General features: G+C 36.5%; 1 protein-coding gene across 2 annotated transcripts; it reads right to left on the reverse strand.

The window, feature by feature from the left end:
* Positions 1-7,350: 7,350 nt before the first annotated feature.
* On the reverse strand, positions 7,351-19,012 carry LOC129882683 (transcription factor PIF1-like). Of its 2 annotated transcripts, XR_008765819.1 has the most exons (9): positions 18,862-19,012; positions 17,878-18,757; positions 12,703-12,801; positions 12,539-12,604; positions 12,380-12,445; positions 8,596-8,857; positions 8,471-8,509; positions 7,972-8,050; positions 7,351-7,619 (listed from the first exon to the last, which is right to left on the reverse strand). XR_008765819.1 is itself a non-coding variant. In XM_055957088.1 (8 exons), the coding sequence occupies exons 1-7, from the start codon at positions 18,948-18,950 to the stop codon at positions 7,994-7,996; spliced, it is 1,644 nt and encodes a 547-aa protein (XP_055813063.1). In that variant the 5' UTR covers positions 18,951-19,012; the 3' UTR covers positions 7,351-7,619; positions 7,972-7,993. The 2 variants fall into 2 exon arrangements, 1 of the variants encoding a protein (XP_055813063.1); XM_055957088.1 differs by having other exon boundaries at positions 8,471-8,857.
* Between the last annotated feature and the right edge of the window lie 1,242 nt (positions 19,013-20,254).

Here is a 20,254-nt window from a genome sequence, read left to right on the forward strand (position 1 = left end):
CGTTTTGAGGTAATTTCTGCTCGGATTAGGCTGCTTTATCTCTTGAATTGTGCTTGAATGGTAAATTTATTGCATGGGCTAATTTTTTCATCTTTGAGCATCAAATTGTGTCATATTTTGAAACACAAGTTTAGTAAGTTCAAATGATCCTTTTCAACCAGTTGATTTTAGGATTCCCACCGCGAGTCCCACAATTCTGTTTTAAACCTTATTTTTGATCAGTCTCCGAATAATGCAATTTTGGTGTCAAAATATCTGTATTGATGTTGTGATCAATATTTTATTAGCGTGGTGGAAACTAGAGGTGATTCAATAGTGAAAAGCTTCAAATTGGTGGGTCTATACACTTGGTTATGATGATCTCTGAGAGTCACTAATGATGATGCTGGTTTTCTTCAAATTTGCATACATTCGCATCGCCTATCACTAGTATACTTGTTTGATGTTTGGTCCCCTGGTTTTATGGGGGCTAGAGGTATGTTTGTATTGTTTGTACCTTCCAGGGGTATGGGCGCTCGATCGGTTATTGTTTAATTATAATTGGATTTATCTTATGTTGTATTTGTTGTTAGTACTCCATGCTAGGCTAAGTTGGACTAGTCCTTAGGTGACTAGGTAACTAACAGTGATCTTCGGCTTTCGTCCTTTACTAGTTGACTCTTATAGTGTTTCATTGTTGATAATAGGTTATTGGCTTGCACTTTCATGTATGTTTTTTGACTCTAGTTCTTTTGTGGCTCCGGGCTATGGGTCAGGCTTACCTACTAGTGAATTGGAGTAGGTGTCATCACAGCCTGAGAAATCGGATCGTAACAGTTGCAAACCCCTCTACTTTAGATTTGTTAGAGTTTGTTGTGCTTTATTCAAGGATTTGCTTCATGAATGGTTTCAAAATGGGTTAATTTGGTTAAGTTTTGGGTTGTAGTTGGTTCTCCCACCAGAGGGTTAGTGTGAGTGCCACTCACGGCGGGTCAGGATTGTGACAGTATTGCTTAAATGTTTCAATTGCTTCATCCTTATTGCCAAGCAAATAAACATAGGAATATTCAGTGTAATCGTCAATAAAAATTATGAAATACATTTTCCCATCGTGAGATGGTACTGACTTCATGTCACAAATATTTGTATGAATTAAGTCTAAATAGTTGGAATTCCTTTCAATAGACTTATAAGAATATTTAACAAACTTAGATTCAACACATATTTGACATTTTATTTATTGCACTAGAATTTAGGCTACTTATAAATTAATTAATTTTCACAAGATTTTAAATTGACATGTCCTAAATGAACATGCCATAAAATCATTTGACTTCAATAAGTAAAAATAAGCTGATTTTTTATTTAGTGTGTCAATAACCATGACATTAAGCTTGAAAGGACCCTCATTGAGGTGGCCCTTTCATTCTGATTATAACTTTCTCCGAAACAAAAACACACTTAAACTCATTCTTAACGAGAAGTGCAATAGAAAGTAAGTTTTTCCAAGTAATAAGAACATGAAGAACGTTGTTGAGAGTTAACACCTTGTTAGAAGTCATTTTTAAGAAAATACTTCCACTTCCTTCAATCTTGGATGTTTATGTAGTTTTCATGAATAGCTCTTCTTTTAGTCTAGTGGGAGCATATGTAGAAAAGGTTTTTTTAATCGCACAGTCATGTTGAGTGGCTCTAGAGTTAATCCACCACTCTTTCAGATTTTCAACTGATTGCATTGAGAAAGCAAAGTACATAGATCATTAATCTCGTTAGTTTCTCCCATCATGTTTGCTTGATCTTTTTTCTTACTTTTCTTTGAAGCCCAACAATCTAGAGCTTTGTGACCAGCCTTACCACAATTATAGCAACTCCCTTTGAACTTTTTCTTGTTCTGCTCCATCCTTTATCCAGAGAGCTTCTTCCTTTTGTTGCTATTTGGATTAGTCTCCTCAACAATATTTGCTCCAATCATTGCAAAACTTTCACCTGATTTTTTTTGGCAGATCTGTTGTCCTCTTTAATCCTCAGACGAACAATTAAATCCTCCAATGTCATTTTTTTGTTTTTTCTTTAGGTAATTTTTAAAGTTCCCCCTCCCCCATAAAAGGGGTAACTTTTCAATGAAGGCTCCTACTTGAAAGGCTTCGTTAATGATCATTCTTTCAGCAATAAATTTATTGTTGAAAAACTAATTAATCAATATTTAAAAAAATATATTTATTTGTATCATTCCCTCAACAACCAAATCAAGAATGACCACTTGCAATGTCTAGACCTTAGACATGACAATTTTACTGTCGATCATTTTGAATTCTAGAAATTTGACAATAACAAATTTTTTTTGGTCCAACATCTTCGATCTTATAGTTCTTGTCTAGCGTGTTTCATAATTTTGTTTGGAAGTTTTACACATGTTGTATACTTATACTAGCTATATTATTCAGCATGTAGTTTTTATAGATAAACTCTGAATGGGTTCATGCCTCTGACACTATGAAGTGTTCATTAATCGAAATATCATCAGATATGACTGAAACATTCTTGGTTATAAACCTTTGCTAACTGAGTGTTGTTGTAACGATCTATTATGTCGTTATTGAAAATATTTGCGGTAAGAATATATGAATCTCATTCGTCATAGAGTTAGAACTAATTCTATGTTATGTGAATGCATTAGTTATGAATTAAGGTAGTATAATTCCCCTATCACAAAGTTAGGTTGAAAGTGCCTTACTGATTTAATTTCGGGCTTAAGTTTAAACTAAGGTCAAATTCAAACGACCATAACTCTTAACCTATGATAAATTAGGTGGATCATGACATATCAAATTAAATGTCTATAAGTATTCTTTCCAACACCATAAAGTTTGCACCATTTGGAGTCCGAAGTAAAAGGTTACGATCATTTTGCTGAAGATTTTTCGTGCTAAAAAGTTGAGGCCACTATAGCGAGAATTAGGCCACCATAGCGGTTCAGACCTTAAACTTTATTTTACTCACAAAACTCGTCCAAGATCAAGCTAGGACAAGGGAGGGGAGATTTCTTCAATTTTCCATTTATTTCCTCCGTCAAGGTAATTCCTTTCATCAATCTACACCCGTTTGATTCTTTAATCATTAGAATAACATTAGATTGATCATAATGGGAGTAGAAAGTTAACTTAGGTGAAATTTTTTGGTGTAAAGGGAATTAATAGGTTGAAAATCTCTTGAATTTGAGTTAGTGTTGATAGATTATGTCCTTGGGACTAGAAAATGATCTAACCATTTCAAAATATAAAATCTCTGAGTAGATTGGAGGGTAGACTAGTGAGTTTGAATTTCTAAGTATTTGTTGGAAGAGAAGTTTATTAATTACTCTTATAATTGTTATTATTAGATGATTTAGCCTTTGAAAATGTGAAGAAGAAGTAAGATCATGAGCAACATAGTTTACTTGTTACAACAGCTTGACACCCAGGTAGGCTAAGTTTCTTAATTGAGTAGTTATAGACTTGTTCTCATTGCATAATATATTGTATATTGATGGAACATTTCATGTCTAAACCTTCGGGTACAGAGTCTGGATGGCTAAATGTGTTATTATTGTTGTTTAAGGAAGGAATGTACTATGCGGGTTATGATTATTATGTGACTAGCGGTGGTTGTTTTATTTTTTATTGTTAACCTTAATACTTCTTGTTCAGATGATTGCTGGTTCTTGTAAAGTTTGTGTGTAAGAAAATTGCTGGATTATAGTGAGATCTTGAGATTCATGGTAATCAAGGGGAACAGAATGAACTGGAAGAGTATTTAATCATGAGATTTGGAAGGTAATTCCTGGGAATGAATGGATACTCATAAGGGGGTCCAGTATTGGGCGATTGATATATAGGTGTATATATCTATGTGTGTGTTCTTGTTAACTATTCCGCGTGAAATATTTGTGTAATGCATACTTAGGAAAAAATAAAGGGCGAATGTGAGTGACTTCATGTTGAAAATATCATGCAATGAACCTATTTGATTTACTTGTGCCTTCGACGTGTGGTGGTTGTATTTTGATTTGTGATTGTGATACATGATTTACTATGGATCAGGTACTACGCCGTCACAATTAGATCGAGTACCACATCGGTAAATTTGAAATGGGTGCCACGCCGGCATAATTAAATCGGATACCACGCTAGTACATTTGTAACGAGTGCTACGCTAGCACAATTGAATTGAGAATCATGTCGGTACACTAAACTATGTTTGAAATCGAATACCATGTCGGTAGACTTACAGTTTGAATGTGGGTTGCATGAGAGAACCAAATTAATTATAGTAATTGTTATTAATCATGTTCATTGTGTAAATTGATTCAAGCTAAGGACAAAAAGTCCGAGTGATGGTATATTCGTGATGTGATTGTGTATCATCTGTTTTATAATGTTGTGGCTATCTACTCGTATTTCATATTATGAGGTATGAGGTTGCGTGTGATCAAGTGGAGAGTAGTTGATATGTTGTTAAGTTAAGATTTGGTGACTTTGAGTCTGATTATGTTGTGGTCCTGTTGTTGCGTGTGATAATGGGAGTCTGAGGTATAATTTCTGAATTTTGACTCTGTGTGAGCCGCTATGGTGGGGACGCTATAGAGGGATAGTCATGGATTTAATATAGAAAGGTCTCAAACCATTTTTACCTCCACAGTCTTGTAAATGGTTTACTAAATAGTCAAGGATCAAGGTGTTGCGTGAGAGCTTGAGGAGAAATGGTAGTCTAGTTAAGCTGAATTAGTAGTGGTGTGTAGTTGGAAACTCCCTTATATGATAAAAGGGTTAGGCTTGGGAAGCCTTAGTATGTGTCAAGTGTTAGGCTTTAAAGGCGTTAGCATGATAAGGGAGCAGAATGATCAATGATAAAGTTGGCAGTGGAATAGGGTAGGAGGTTGGGATCAAGTGTACTAGTTATGGTTAAGGTAATCAGGATGATAAGAGTATGTGAATAAAGATTTGGGTGGTGCATTTTCTTATTGCATTTTTCTTCTGTATATTTACTTTATATTATGTGGTGGATTCAGGTCGATTAAGAATGCCTACCATTACATATTGTTTGTACTGATACTAGTCTTACAATGTCACTTGACATAGTCTAGTTGCAGGATAAGTGATGTTTCTTAGATGAACACGATGATGATCTTCGACATCTTCGACAGCTTCTACTCTTTCTTTCCTTATGGTGGGAGTTGTGACTTATTTTTTTTTTGTATATTATACTCTCTTAGTAGCTCTTATACCTATTTAGACTAATTCCTTGGGGTGTTAGTATGTTTCATCGAGAGGTTTACGTTAATTCATGGTAATTTCATAACCATTTAGGGTGTTATCTTACAATTCATTTATTCTCCGCATTTTATAATTGATTGGGGATTACAAATTCTCATATCTCGATGTTAGAATAGATACCCGCACAATCCGATGAGTTGGATCATGACAATTATTAAATAGAAGAACATTTTTTGCTGCCAACATTCGAAATCAATATCAAAATGTTTTCCGAATTTCTCTGCTACTGCCATATCAGACATATGTGTAGGACGACTTGAGGAGGCACAAGTCGTTGCAACAACATTTGGCGTTTCAGCACCAACACCATTTTCATTAGTCATTTTTTTTTCAAGACAAAGAACTTAATATTACCAAATACTAACAATAAAGACTTATTTTTATTCACACTATTTCTACAACGACGAAGTTTTTATATTCTATCGCTATCCAAATGAATTTTAAATCCTGACAAAGTTTCTATATTCTTCAAATCAAAATAAAATTCAACAAAGTAGAAAATCATAAGGTTTTAATCTCTATAAATCAAAGTACAGATTTAAACAAGCATTACAAGATGAAACACTGAAAATATAAGCCCACCGAATTTACAAAGTGTTTTTAAGGTAATTATTCCCCTAAAGCATTTGAGATTATGAAATATATTCTCCCAAGATAGAATGATTTATTTCTACGACGACAACGCGAAGCTTATATCCTTATCAACCCTTCAACAATATAAAGAAGTGCTTCTATATTTAAACACTTGAAAATTCCTTTCCCCCACCAATATGGAGGAACACTTCTTCCAAAAAAAAAGTGAAGAAGCTTTTTCACTTTCCTCTACTTTCCATTCACTTTCAACACTGAACTCGATAGTTGAAACTTAGAAGATACTTGGGGGATAGAATTAAAAGAGACTTGAGTTATCTATTTGAGGATTTAGGACACAACATATTCTCTCCTCTCTTCTCTTCTCTTTTCATCAATTTTTTTTTTATAATTTTCACAATCAAATCGGAGTGAAAGAATTGGGGAAAAGAAAAGAGAAGAGAGGAGAGGAGAACGGAGAAAATCGAATAAAGGAGAAAGAATTGGGGGAAAGAAAAGAGTAGAGAAGAGAGGAGAGGAGAACAGAGAAAGAGGAAGAAATGCGTTTAGAAAATGGATGGAACTTTTGATTTTGTTAAAAGTTTTTGATCTTTTAATTTTTTACCCTAAGTTTACAAATATTTTAAATCAACCCATCTCTTCATAATTAACTCCTAATTAAATGTTTATAACAAAAGAAAAGAAAAAAAAAATCCCCTATCCTTCATTCCACTCTCAAATAACCCTTAGCTCATTTTCCCAAGATACTTCCTCCGTCCATTTTTATTTGTTCACTATACTTAAAAATAGATATTCAATAATACCTGTTCAATTTATGAAATCAAAAGATAATTTACACGTAGTTCCTAATTTACCCTTATTATTAATTAGTAGTCATTTCCCTATTACATTTTTCTAGACATTGTATTTATTATATTTAAAGAGTGATATGGTAAAACTACCCTTCTATTTATAGTTTCTTAAGAATTGTGCAAAGTCAATAGTGGACAACTAAAGATGGAGGGAGGGAGTAGCTAATGAGAGATGATCTATGATTACTCCTACCACATTCAGTATCGTATTAGTATATGAAGATGTTATACAACAATTATTGACTAAATGATATAACTAAAGTAGAATTGACAGATTATTAAATTCTGTCATAGAGATGGTAAGATATTTTCTATGCATGAAAAACAGGTTATATAAATTATACTTCATTTCATATTTTGCGTTCAAGTGATTGACAATTTATTCCATAATTTCAGGAGCATATGATGATTTAACACTGCTGAACTACTTTTGTCACTATTTGTGGCAGTAATCTTCCCCACACCAGTGTATTAATGGGATAGCGCTTGCACGGAATATAGAGACATCAAGCAATGCAGCTGATGCATACCACATTTTGGTGCATTAGAGTGAGAATTATCATGAATACGTTTATGATCATCACTGTCTGCAGCAGTTAAAAGGGCCGGCAGACGAATTTGGGGGTAAGAAGAATCATAAGCCGGGAAATACTTAAAATCTCTTCAAGATCACTTATGCCGTTGAACGATGACCTCAAATTATATCCAGATATGCCAAATGGAAATGAGATTTCAGGGCCACAATATGTAAAAGCAAAATGGATATTCTAGTAATAATTACAAGTTAGTGATGCTATATTTGTATCAACCTGCACTTGATGTTCCTCTTACGCTACAAAATTTAGTTTATGGAATCTTCAAACGTTCTGGCCTCCAGCTAATCAACCTGCAAATAGATAAGAACTCAATCAGGTCTCAATTTTATGACCATCAAAACACTGCAATGTCCCACTTGCACCAACATGGCGCAAAAACAAAAAAAAAGAAACATCTTAACCCTTTTTCCTTTGAACTTATGAAAATTAGTATAAACGGCATGTGTAAAGTTCTATGCTTTCTTATTCTAATGTTGTCAAACACATGTATTAGAACATGGCAACAACCGCATACAATGCCCTTTTTAGGGCACTATACAGCATCAAGCATTTTATTTAGTTTCTCTTTCTCCAGTTTGTTGTATAAGAACCACCGCGTTATGGTATATATTACAAACAATAAGATCTGAATGGTAAGCTTGCCAGATTGATGATTCCCTGGATTTCAAACTTCTTTGCTGCTGCCGGATTTATTGTTACTGGGCTGTTCTACTGGCTGATTCTGCATTTAAAAGCCAAGTTTTATAAAATGACAGATCACTAGAGAAAGCATATGGAGCACATCGAAAGAAAAGGAGAGACAGGCTTGGACTTTTTCAAGCTGCATCCATCCTATAGGCACTCATTTAAGTAAAACTCGATTTGGCAAGTTATAGAAGTAATGCAAGAGTATCTCTTTCTTTTGGAACATAAATTCAATCTAGCACACAATCTTCTATGCAGTGCAATTGACCAATCAGGCAATGACCAAGGTGAAAATAAATCCTCATCGCAAGATGCAAAGAGTAAACTTGTTGCTGGTGGCCTCTACATGGACATAGTTATCACGATAAGCAACAAGTAGACTTGTTCATGGTGGTCACTACATTGACATAGTCGCTATGAAATGAGTTAAGGACCAAGTAGAAGAGGAAGGACTTGCCTGCGGTAATGCGACTTGCGCCTGCTGGAGACCAAAAATCTGCTGATATGGATCATTAAAATTCGGAAGTCTTGGCTGGTTCGAATTATGTGCAACAAGTGGATTTAGAATTGGATCTGGCTGACCTGAGGCTTGCATTCTGGATGGATGTGGTACTGGAACTGGTGGCAAATGAAATGGTGGGATAGGAAATCTAGGACCCATTTGTGCTGCTGCAGCTGCATTCTGCATCGCTGCACCTGGTAATAGAGGTGGATATGGCACCATTGGCCTGTTCATGCCAATCTCCATACCCATCACCACACCCATGCCCATTCCCATAGGCGGCATGTACGGCTGCATTCCAGGATACATCATCGGGACCATGCCACATCCCATGGACATCATCTGCAGACAAACATATATGATCAAACTACACTCTGATGAAAGTACAAATCCCTTTTAAGATAATAACAAATAGGAGTACATGACTATATCAACAACTAAGTTCAGCATAAATATTACACAACCAGAGATAAGTAGAGACACTCTAATAAAAGATACTCATGAAAACTTCTTCGACACTGAACATATGTAAACCAACTAAGACCAAGTCTGAGCTGGAAAAGCAGGTCAATAAGGAGAATACAACAACAACAACAACATACCCAGTAAAATCCCACAAGTGGGGTCTGGGGAGAGTAGGTCAATAAGGAGAATAATGAACTTTATTTTTAAACAAGCATGGAATGTCACTTTTGGAAGAGGAGGTTAAAGGCAGTGAGAATATGATGAGTGAACCCTTAATATTCACGATGCAACACTGAAGATGTACATTGATATTTTATCTATTTAAGGTGAAAGATTTAGGTTTATTGTTCCAGTGAAGGAGTTATATTTCCATTCACGACCAACTGAAAATCAATAATAACATTTGAGCACCTTTGTGGAATTTGAATCAAGAGTGTGCTACAAACAAATCAACCACTTAGCTCCACATAGTAGAATTTGATTAGCAGTACTTAATTTCTAAAAAATGAAAAAAAAACAAATTTTACAAGGTGAACTGCTCTTTTATGAGCAATGATGGAACAAGGAAAGAATAAACACGGTAAAGATTTTTGTTGCCGCGTGTAACTCAACCCCAAAAGCCAGCTCATGAGGTGAGGATTGCCCAAGTCCATATAAGTGGACCGTCAGTCGATTCACAACCAATGTGGGACTTTAACCCACTCAAACACTCCTTTCACACCTAGGTCCAATTGGAGCGTGAACTGGAAGCCCAAACAGGAATGGACCTGACTCTTATACCATGTTATCGGATGGAAGAGGTTATCTCATTCCAAAAGGTAAGCAATGATTAAATACAATAGATTGTTTGCTAACTTAGGAAAGAGAAGATGATTCCTACGAATCTACTTTCTAAATATGGCAATGTACTTTCCAGGAATGAAGTCTATATACATTCTATACCATATAAAGATATGACAACTGAGCCTAACTCAACTCCAAAAACTAGCTCGTGAGACTAGATTGTCCAAGTCCATATAAGCAAACCGACAATCAATCCCCGCCATTGCGGGACTTTAACCCACTCTAACACCCCTTCAAGCCCCGATCCAACTGGAGCATGGACCAGGAGCCCAAACGGGGATGAACCTGGCTCTGATACAATGTAACCGGATGGAAGAAGATATCTTATTCCAAAAGGTAAGCAATGAATAAATACAATAGATTGTTTGCTAACTTAGAAAAGAGATAGAAGATGATTCCTACAAAACTGCTATCAAAATATGGCTATGTACTTTACAGGAATAAAGTCTATACATTTCTATACCATATAATGATATGAAACCTGCGCCTAACTCAACCCCAAAACCTAGCCCATGAGAGGAATATTGCTCAAGTCCATATAAGCAAACCGTCGATCCATTTCCCAACCACTGTGGGACTTTAACCAATTGTAACACCCCCTTCACGCCCCAAGCCAACTAGAGTGTGGACCGGGAGCCCAAACGGGATGGACATGGCTTTGCTCTCATACCATGTAATCAGATGGAAAAAGTTATCTATTCCAAAAGGTAAGTAATGAATATATACAAAAGATTGTTTGCTAACATAGGAAGAAGATGATACCTACAAATCTGCTATCTAAATATGACTATGTACTTTACTAGGAATGAAGTCTATAACACCTGAGCCTAATTTAACCCCAAAAGCTAGCTCATGAAGGAGGATTGTCCAAGTACATATAAGTATACCATCAGTCCATCACCCAACCAATACAGGACTTTAACCCACTCTAACAAACACTAATGGAGCCCAAAAGAGTTCTCCCAAGCAGTTTTTAGGGGATAAGCGTTGAATGCCTTAAAGTGGCACAATTTAGTTATCCCTGCCCTTAGTAAGGAATCATTAAACTTTGGTCATTCTTATAGATAGAAGATGAAGAAGACCATGGTAATAACAGCACGGGTCGTAGAATTAACTTAATTAGTGTAGACACTGAAAATATTAGCAAATAAAAAATGAGGATTTGTTGTTCTATTTATAGAAAGGCTACCATTCTGTCGATTAAAATTCTCTATTTCCTCCTTCAACAAAAAGCAAATGTAATCTTTTAGCAGTAAATATTTGGAAACTAAATAGTTGTGTCATTATGTAGTGAACATAAATATATTGTATGCATTACATTTTGGAATCAATAGAAAAAATGAAAGTATAGCACCAGAGTTATGATTATACAAGTCTCCAATCGAACCCGAGCAACATTCACAACTTCATTTGAATAAGTTATACCACAAAGAAACACATAATTTTATACTTAAAATAATGTTAGGGAACACACACACACACACACACAGTGTGTGTGCGTGCGCATGTATGTGTTTATATACATAAAAATATATGAAAAATGCAATGTTATTAGATGCATGGGAAAGGCATGTGTTATAGCTTTCACTTTCGTAAGAAATCTGGTAGTGAAGTAACGACAAGATGACATTTGGTTTCCTTAGGAGAATAAAATTAAAAAATAGACTAACGCTGTAGTATTTGATTAACATGCAAGTTCTTAAAATTTGGACAACATCCAAATACTGTATTAGAATCATCAATATTTCTACATGAATTACAAATAATTCAGATTCTATATTTCTTAGATATCATATGATTACTTTATTAGATTTTTGTTTATTTGAGTATGTGTAGTGCTATGAGATCAGAATATTCTAGTCAACCCCAATTATCGCTCTGAAAAATCTAGTTACCATTACTACTTCCTACTAATACTGTAAACGAGAAAAAGTGTGTTTTGCCAAAAGAAAGGCTGTAGTTTGAATATACAATGTTGTTGATATACTCATAACTTACTAAGAGCATGTTTGGATTGGCTTTTGGCTTATGACTTATAAGTCGCAAGCCATAAGTTAGAAATCCTATTTTATGGCTTTTGCTTGTTTTTATGGTTTTGGCTTTAAACCAAGTGCTTTAAAGAACTGTTATTTTAATCCAAGCACTCTTAAAAATTATTTTAGCTTAAAAGCACTTAAAATAAGCATATCCAAACGGGTTATAAAAAAGAAATAAGAAGGATTTGACCATATAAAAACATTGAAATAAAGCAATGAATAGTGACTTGTAGACAACGAAAAAAATATAATATTTACATAAAAAAGAAAGTTCTAAATATTTCTAGTAATATCTTGACTTTCTATTATTTATATTTAAGATGCAAGCATTAATAGAATGATGTTTTTTAGGTGTAAAATTATCCAACTTTCTGGTGTTTAAGCCAAAGATTTTATAGGACTACCGTAAACTATTGCCTCTTCAGATAGGACTATCAAATTCCTTTACTATAAAGAAATTGAATAAAAAGGATTGGAAGTATCAAGCGGCAATACATGAAAAAGATGTTAATAAATGTACCTGCACTTGCAATTGCAGTGATTTCAAATACTCAATTGCCTCATCAAGCATTGAAGCTTTGTCCGTCTGAAATTCAACAAAAGATTAACTTAATATAGTAAGAGGACAGTGAACTATATGTTCTATATATTGTAGAGAATTCAACGAAGAGGCCAAAACCTTGTTACAGCGTGGTATGAGTTCCTGCAGGGCCTTCATCTTCTCATTTATTCTGTCTCTACGTCTCTATGGTGATTGGAGCATGGACATGTTCATTAAACAGTCAAACGAGAGAAACAGCTAAATTATCAAAACCCTCAAATAAACAATTCCACAACACATACCCTTTCGGAAAGATTATGGACCTCCGCAGCACGAGATCGCTTTGTAGATGTTGAACCGCGTGCTTGCTTTTTTGTATCAGGAGACCCAAATTCAGCATCCTAGGGAAATTGATACATAAGTTAATGAAGCATTTATAGTAAAATCTGAGTCATCAGAATCTATCAATGAGGAGCAGACTCTCAATGATCAAAGATAAGAATCATGATAACATCTGCATTGCTTCAAAGGTTATGCAGTTATATATGATGTGGCAAACTCAACAGAAAAGTAGAATTTGTTCTCAACTTCCAGTGCTTCTTGTCTTTCTCCTGCAAGACGGGGCATCACAAAAGTCGAGTTTAACAATCTTACAACAGAAAAGTTCGCGTGATCTCCCAAAAAAGTAAGATCACATATACCTTTCTAAGTACTCCTGAGTTTTCCATTGCTCCCACTTGTTGATAACCTTAGAAAGTATTTAGACTAAAATGTACCGCACTTCCTTTCTTTACTTCACATTTTATTTTTTCTTCGTTTCTTACTTATGGCAAAAAGGAAATCAACTTCATTTCCACCAGACTCCTTGTACTGTTCTCTAAAATAAATACAAGTGTCATGTCCTGCCAAGTATCAGAGTAAAGCAAAAGGGAAGAAAGTGGGATTTCATGTGACTAATAAATCCAAAAGAATTCTGCTTGAAACATATTAGTGATCCTTCAGAGGAACAAATTGATATAGAAGTAATATACAGGTTGGCCTGGTGCAATTCGGAATGCTGTATACAAACGAGGGTGTCAGGAGAAGTAAGGAACTATGAGGTGGGTTTCATCTGATGTAAACATTACGGTACTGAGGTATATATCCTGTTCAAACAGTTATTCACTCATACTCTGGTCCTTTATGGGAATTCAATGTTCCAAGAGAATTGAGAAAATGAGATGCTTCTCGAATTAATCGTGTAGTGAGGACTCGCTTGGAAAAGAGATTCTACTCTTTATCCACTCAAAGTTGTATCCTAAAAACTAACTACCCTGATTTGTTATGTAAAACTTACAAATATCCAGAGTACACAGTAGCAAACACAGAATTCGAAGGCAAATATGGTGCGTTCCGTATGGATGAAAACATTTTCATTACCTCACGAGTTGGGTATGGAACAAACACAGTTATTCACGAGTTTCATACCATAACTATCACTCCCTTTGTATTAAAACAAATCTCAATGTTTAGTTGGCCTACTCACACCTGTTGTCGTTGAGGGGAACATATATTTGGCCAACTCAACATCATTTGTTTTAGTATATTTTTTTTTGGGTATGTGTTTTAACATATAGGAAATGATAATTTCGGTAAGCAAAGAGAACAATGAATAGTTGAGATATGAAACTCATAAAAAATTGAGTTTGTATGTTTTTACTTTTTACCATCAATTCATTTTATTTTATAGGTGAAAACAATGGCGGAGTCAGAATTTTGATTTAGAAATTCAAAATTTGAAAAAGTAGACACATGAACTTGTCGAAGAAGGTTTAACATTTATTATATATACATAAAAAAATTATTTTTACCATGTATAAATAGTATAATTTTCTGCCGAAAAGAGTTCGGACAAACCCCTAAGCAATAGGTGGCTCTGCCCCTAAGTAAAAGTGTCATAAATGCCCTACTAGCATTCGAAAGTTTGGCACAACCATGACCCTACTTTAAAAATATGGATAAAATATTTGAAATTCTTCAACACTATTTAGTTTAAGATTTTTTATTTAATTATTACTAAATAAGCTCAGATGCATAGAAATCACATGATAAGTTTAAAGTTAGGAGTTCTAGGGATACTTTTTTAACTTTTTATCCACGACATGAAATGAAACAAAGAAGCTAGGTAAAAGTTTTTTTGTTTTCTGTTTTTTTTTCTATTTCAACCAAACACGAATATTTATCCTCATATGACCCAGTGATTTTAAAACTGTCAGAGTGTTAGAATATATGAAAATATATTCTTACAGATTGTAACAGATTGTATATATTTAATTCTTAATATATAGATATTTAGTTTCCTTAATTATAGCCTAATTATACTCTGGTATTTTGTGTATATAAACTGATGAGGTTAATGAAATAAATCAAGGGATTAATCTCTTTCATGGTATCAGCTATCTAGGGCACGATCCGACCTTCTTCATTCTTCTCGGATTACCGCTGCCGCCGCCCCTCTCCTCTCCCTCTTCCACTCTTCACAATCACCATGTCTAACTCTAAATCTTCCTTTCATCCTGCTCTTGCTGTATCCAACATCAAGAATCATGTTCCCATCACTCTTGAGATGGAGAACGAACAATATTCCATATTGGCGGAACTCTTTAAGATTCATGCAAGATCTCATCGGGTAATTGATCATATTATTCCTCCTGCAGCGGGCACGGAGAAACGGCCTCAACAAGAGGAGGACAAAGAGCTGTGGTCCACCCTTGACGCCACCGTTCTCCAATGGCTCTATGCTACTATCTCTCATAATCTATGCCATAATTTCAGGAGCATATGATGATTTAACACTGCTGAACTACTTTCCGTGTGTTTTTTTGGAATATCTGTCACATCATCGTGGGTATAAATGCTTTGATTTGTCATCTCGAAAAATCATCATTAGCCGTCACGTAATATTTGATGAGACGCAATTTCCTTTTGCCAAGTTACATACTCCTTAAAATCACACGTACCAATTTTTAGATGATGGACCCTCTCTCTATGTGGTTCGTCATCTCACTACCTCCACAAACCCACCGGATCGTTACTTTCCTCCCACACTGCTGCCCATCCCGCCGTGTCCAGCCAGCGGATCTGCCCCCTCACCTGGGCGGATTGCTCCTTTGCTGCCTGCTGGGCCGACCCCAACGTCTTCTTCCGCTCTCCCACCTAGCTCTCCTCCTTCACCCACTCCCGTCTCTCCCTCTAGTCTACCCACCGATCCTGTTACTAGGAGTCAGCATGTGATCTATAAGCCTAACAGGTCATTCAACCTTCTTACATCCATCTCGAAGTCCCATCTACCCCGTAACCCTGTGTCTGCTCTTCGTGACCCGAATTGAAAAATGGCTATGGATGATGAATATAATGCTCTTATTCAAAATAAGACGTGGGAGTTGGTGCCCCATCCTTCAAATGTTAATGTTATTCGGTGTATATGAATTTTTGCTCATAAAGAAAAATCTAATGGTTCGTTTGAGCGACATAAAGCTCGTCTTGTAGGTGATGGTAAAACCCAACATGTTGGCGTGGATTGTGGTGAGATATTTAGTCCAGTTGTCAAACCGGCGACTATTCGTACGTTTCTTAGTTTGTCTCTCTCTCCAAGGCGTGGCCGATTCATCAACTTGACGTCAAAAATGCTTTCTTACATGGCAAACTCAAGGAGACTGTTTACATGTATCAATGGGCTATCAGGATCCTGATAGACCCAATCATTTGTGTTTGCTGAAGAAATCTCTTTATAGGCTGAAACAAGCTCCGTCGGCTTGGTATAAGCGATTTGTTGATTATGTCCATACCCTTGGATTTTCTCATAGTAAAACCGATCATTTCTTGCTTTTTTATCGTCAAGGTACTTCTATGGCTTATCTTTTATTGTATGTCGACGATATTATTTTAACTACTTCCTCTGATGCGCTCCGTCGGTCTATCATATCGCTTCTTAGCTCTGAATTTGCTATGAAGGATTTGGGCCAGTTGAGCTATTTCTTGGGCATTGTTGCCACTCGTCATACAGGCGGTTTATTTTTATCTCAAAAGAAGTATGCGGCCGAGATCATTGATCGAGCTGGCATGTCATCGTGTAAGCTATCTCCTACTCCAGTTGCTCCAAAACCGAAGCTCGGGGCTCTCTTTATCGGAGTCTTGTAGGGGCACTGCAATATCTCATGTTCACGCGATCGAATATTACCTATGTTATGCAATAGGTATGCTTATTCATGCATGACCCACGGGATGAGGACATGTACTCTCTCAAGCGCATCGTGCACTACCTACAAGGTACTTTGGATTATGGTCTTCACCTTTATCCCTCTTCCACAACCACTCATCTCGTATACTGATGTTGATTGGGGTGAGTGCCCTGATACACAGCGTTCGACGTCGGGTTATTGTGTCTTTATGATCGATAACTTGATCTCATGATCCGCCAAACGTCAAGCTATTTTGTCCTGTTCGAGTGCAGGTTTCTGAGTCATGTTGGTTGCGAAACTTGCTTTTGGAACTTCATTGTCCTATTCCACGGGCTACTTTGATTTACTGTGATAATGTTAGTGCCATATATCTAGCTGGTAATCCTGTTCAGCCTCAACGCACTAAGCACATTGAGATGGATATAATTTTGTATGGAAAAAGGTGGCTCGTGGCCAGGTTCGAGTGTTACATGTCCCCTCTCGTTATCAGATTGCAGATATCTTCACCAAAGGTCTTCCGTTGGTGTTACTTGAGGATTTTCGAGACAGTCTTAGCATTCGGCGACTTCCCGCTTCGACTGCGGGAGTGTGTTAGAATATATTTTAGATTGTATATATTTAGTTCCTAATATATAGATATTTAGTTTCCTTAATTATAATCTAATTATACTCTTGTATTTTGTGTCTATAAACTGATGAGGTTAATGAAATAAATCAAGGATCACACAGAGAATTCAGCACAGTATAAGATTATGCTGATTTTTGAAAAACATTCCCAAGGAGATCACATATAGCCCCCCTCCTCCTCTAAGCTCAGTTGTATCATGAATCACGAATGGTTAATAATACACACAACGGGCCAAAGCGAAATAAGTCCAAAGAGTTCAGTGACCTTTGCTTGAAACAGGGGGCAATAAAAGCAAAAAAAATACTTTCTAAAAGATTCTAGAGTCTTCTTATTATTTTAACCACTAATACAAGATGTTTCGGTTTTTTTTCCATCTCATAACTAAATATATAAACTTTATTTTGTGGTTAGTCATCTCACACGTGTCCTGAACCACACCACAAAATTGCCGGCTCGAAGCCCTATCACGTCACAGCGCAAATCGGTGACGTTCCCAAGAAAAATCATGGTAACGTTAAAATGCACCGTAAGTTAGATAATCTTGGGAGCTACAAAAAACGACAGCGCCTGATAGACAAGTGCGAGTAATTGGTAATTACAAAACAAGAAAACAACAAGTAACTGCTCACCTCATTCTGACCTTCGTCGTCCGTTTCTCTTCCTTTCCGTTTCCGATCATCCGCTGCTGCTTCCGTTGCCGTTGGTGCCGCCGAGGCCTTATGCGACGGTGCTGGTGCTGATGGTTCGGCACTGGCGCTTACACTATCTCCTGAGCCACCCGGAGATGACGTCATCGAAATCTCACATGTAGTCACCGGTTCCCTAATTGCCGTTGACGTAATCGCAGTTCCGGTGCTTTTTATAGTACTACATCCTACATTTCCGCCAGGAACTGGTACTACATTATCGGCTACGTGTGAAACTCTAGATTCCTGTCCTGCAATTGGAGTTTCATTTGAATCCACCACCGTTGAATCTGTCAGTGACTTGGTCAAATTTGCCGGAGCAGGTTCTAACCTTGCTCTAGGCAATCGCGAGAAGTGTCCAAAGTTCTGGAACCGATTTGAACTATCTGTAACGGAGCGTCTAGGAGGAGGTATAGGCGGCCGACGAGCCGTTGCGACCGGCGCTGCCGACGATGGTTGTGGCGGAGGTGGACGGATCTCCAACGTAGACATACGGCTTTCTCGCTGCAGCGCGGCGGTGTTTACGGTAGAACTCGGCGTGGGATATAAGAGATCGGAGTAGAGATCACGTTCGAAGGAGGGGTTATCGAGTGGGTAGTGAAGCCATGAGGCCATCTCATCCTCCTGCATAAACAGATGCTGTGGAGTAATTTCCTCTACATGACGGATCTCTCTACCGGCAGCTTGGTCGGAGGGAATAACCGCATCACCACCGCCTCCACTGCCGTTGCCGATGTGAGATTTCTTAAGAGATCTTTGATTTTGACTCTGCATAACCACTTGACCATTTTGCCACAGTAGTTCCATGATTTCCTCTTCCGCCCTATGAAACCAAGATAACAAAAAAACTCTTGCACTTCAAAATCACAAATCAGAAAACCTTTAATTCAAATAAAACAAGAACATCAATAATTGCGGGAAGCTTACATTGCGGATTTCTTAGTTCTGGTAAGACCAGAAGAAGTAGGAATAGAAAAGTCATCATCCATATCAAAATCAGGAACAGAATGATTCATCGTGATATATGCAGCAGCTTAAATATCCCAGAAAACTAAAAGAATTCAAAATTGGTCAGGTACAGCAGCAACAAGCAGTCCCAAACTCACCATAACACTGGAGCTTACTAACACCGTCCATAAATCTACCAAATTAAAAGGCCCACACAAAAGGCTGCAACTGTTCAAACCGTCTTTAACAACCTTCAAAGTTAGCTCAAAACGCCTTTTACGGATGGTACTGTTTTGTATAGCAACTTGGCTGTTCAAAAATGGAGAAACTGACTGTTGATTGAGTAGCAGAGAGCAAGAAGGTGGGCGATTTTCGGTATGAGTACTTTCCTCTTTCTGTTCACCTTTTTTTGTTCTTTCCTTTTTTTCTTTCTTGGTTTTTGCCTTTCTTGTTAAATGTCCTTTTGCAAGGGAGATAAGGTCCCTTCTCTCTCTCTCCTCCTCACCTTGCCTGCTTTTAATCTTCGAATAAAAATGAAGGAAAAAGACGAAATTGATTTTTGACACTATTGCATCGGACACAGTTCTTTCACTGTCATTATAAACACATTTCCCCACCGTTTCCAATCAAGCAGCTTATCATCAATTACTACTAAACTATTACTACTTCCTACTCATCTCTCACAACTTGGTTCTTTTACATTTTTGCCCTAAAGGGAGGGACTTACAAATTTGTCAAGAAATATTTTTTCAAAAGGTTCAATAAAGCAGCAGTTTTTGAACTCATCACTCACTCAGTCTAAATAATAAATTATTGGTCAATTATTCCTTTACACAGATAGGAGTACATAATTATTTGTGAAAATGAGTAACACATCCATAATTATTTTGATAAAATGTGAAACACGGACATAATTAATTTTGATAAAATGTGAACAGATATGGGAAATTTGCATTATATTAACTTTGGTGTGTGACTTCAAATTAGGTCGTGATGACTGATGATAAAGTGTTAATACAAAATCTCGTGTGCCGATTGGTTTAAAAATTAAACAGGAAAAAAAATAGGGGGACGTGGGGTTGGCGGAAGGGGGGCCGGGTGTTTGAGAGGTAACTTAAATCGTCTATTTGAATCAGCTCCTTTAAATTTTAATAATTCTTCTAAATTTATTATGTAAGCATAATTAGAACTGCTTAATGACATTATTTGTTGGTTTGTCTGGTGGGGTCCCTGGCAAAATTACATTATGTACGGTATATCTTACAAAAATTATTGGTTAATAAGATAAAGATAGACGTGATAAAGACATAGCAATAATATATGACTTCATATTTGGATAATTTGGGATTTCCAAGTAACACGTAGGATAATT

Source organism: Solanum dulcamara, chromosome 3 (assembly GCF_947179165.1).
Source record: "Solanum dulcamara chromosome 3, daSolDulc1.2, whole genome shotgun sequence".
Lineage (NCBI taxonomy): Eukaryota > Viridiplantae > Streptophyta > Magnoliopsida > Solanales > Solanaceae > Solanum > Solanum dulcamara.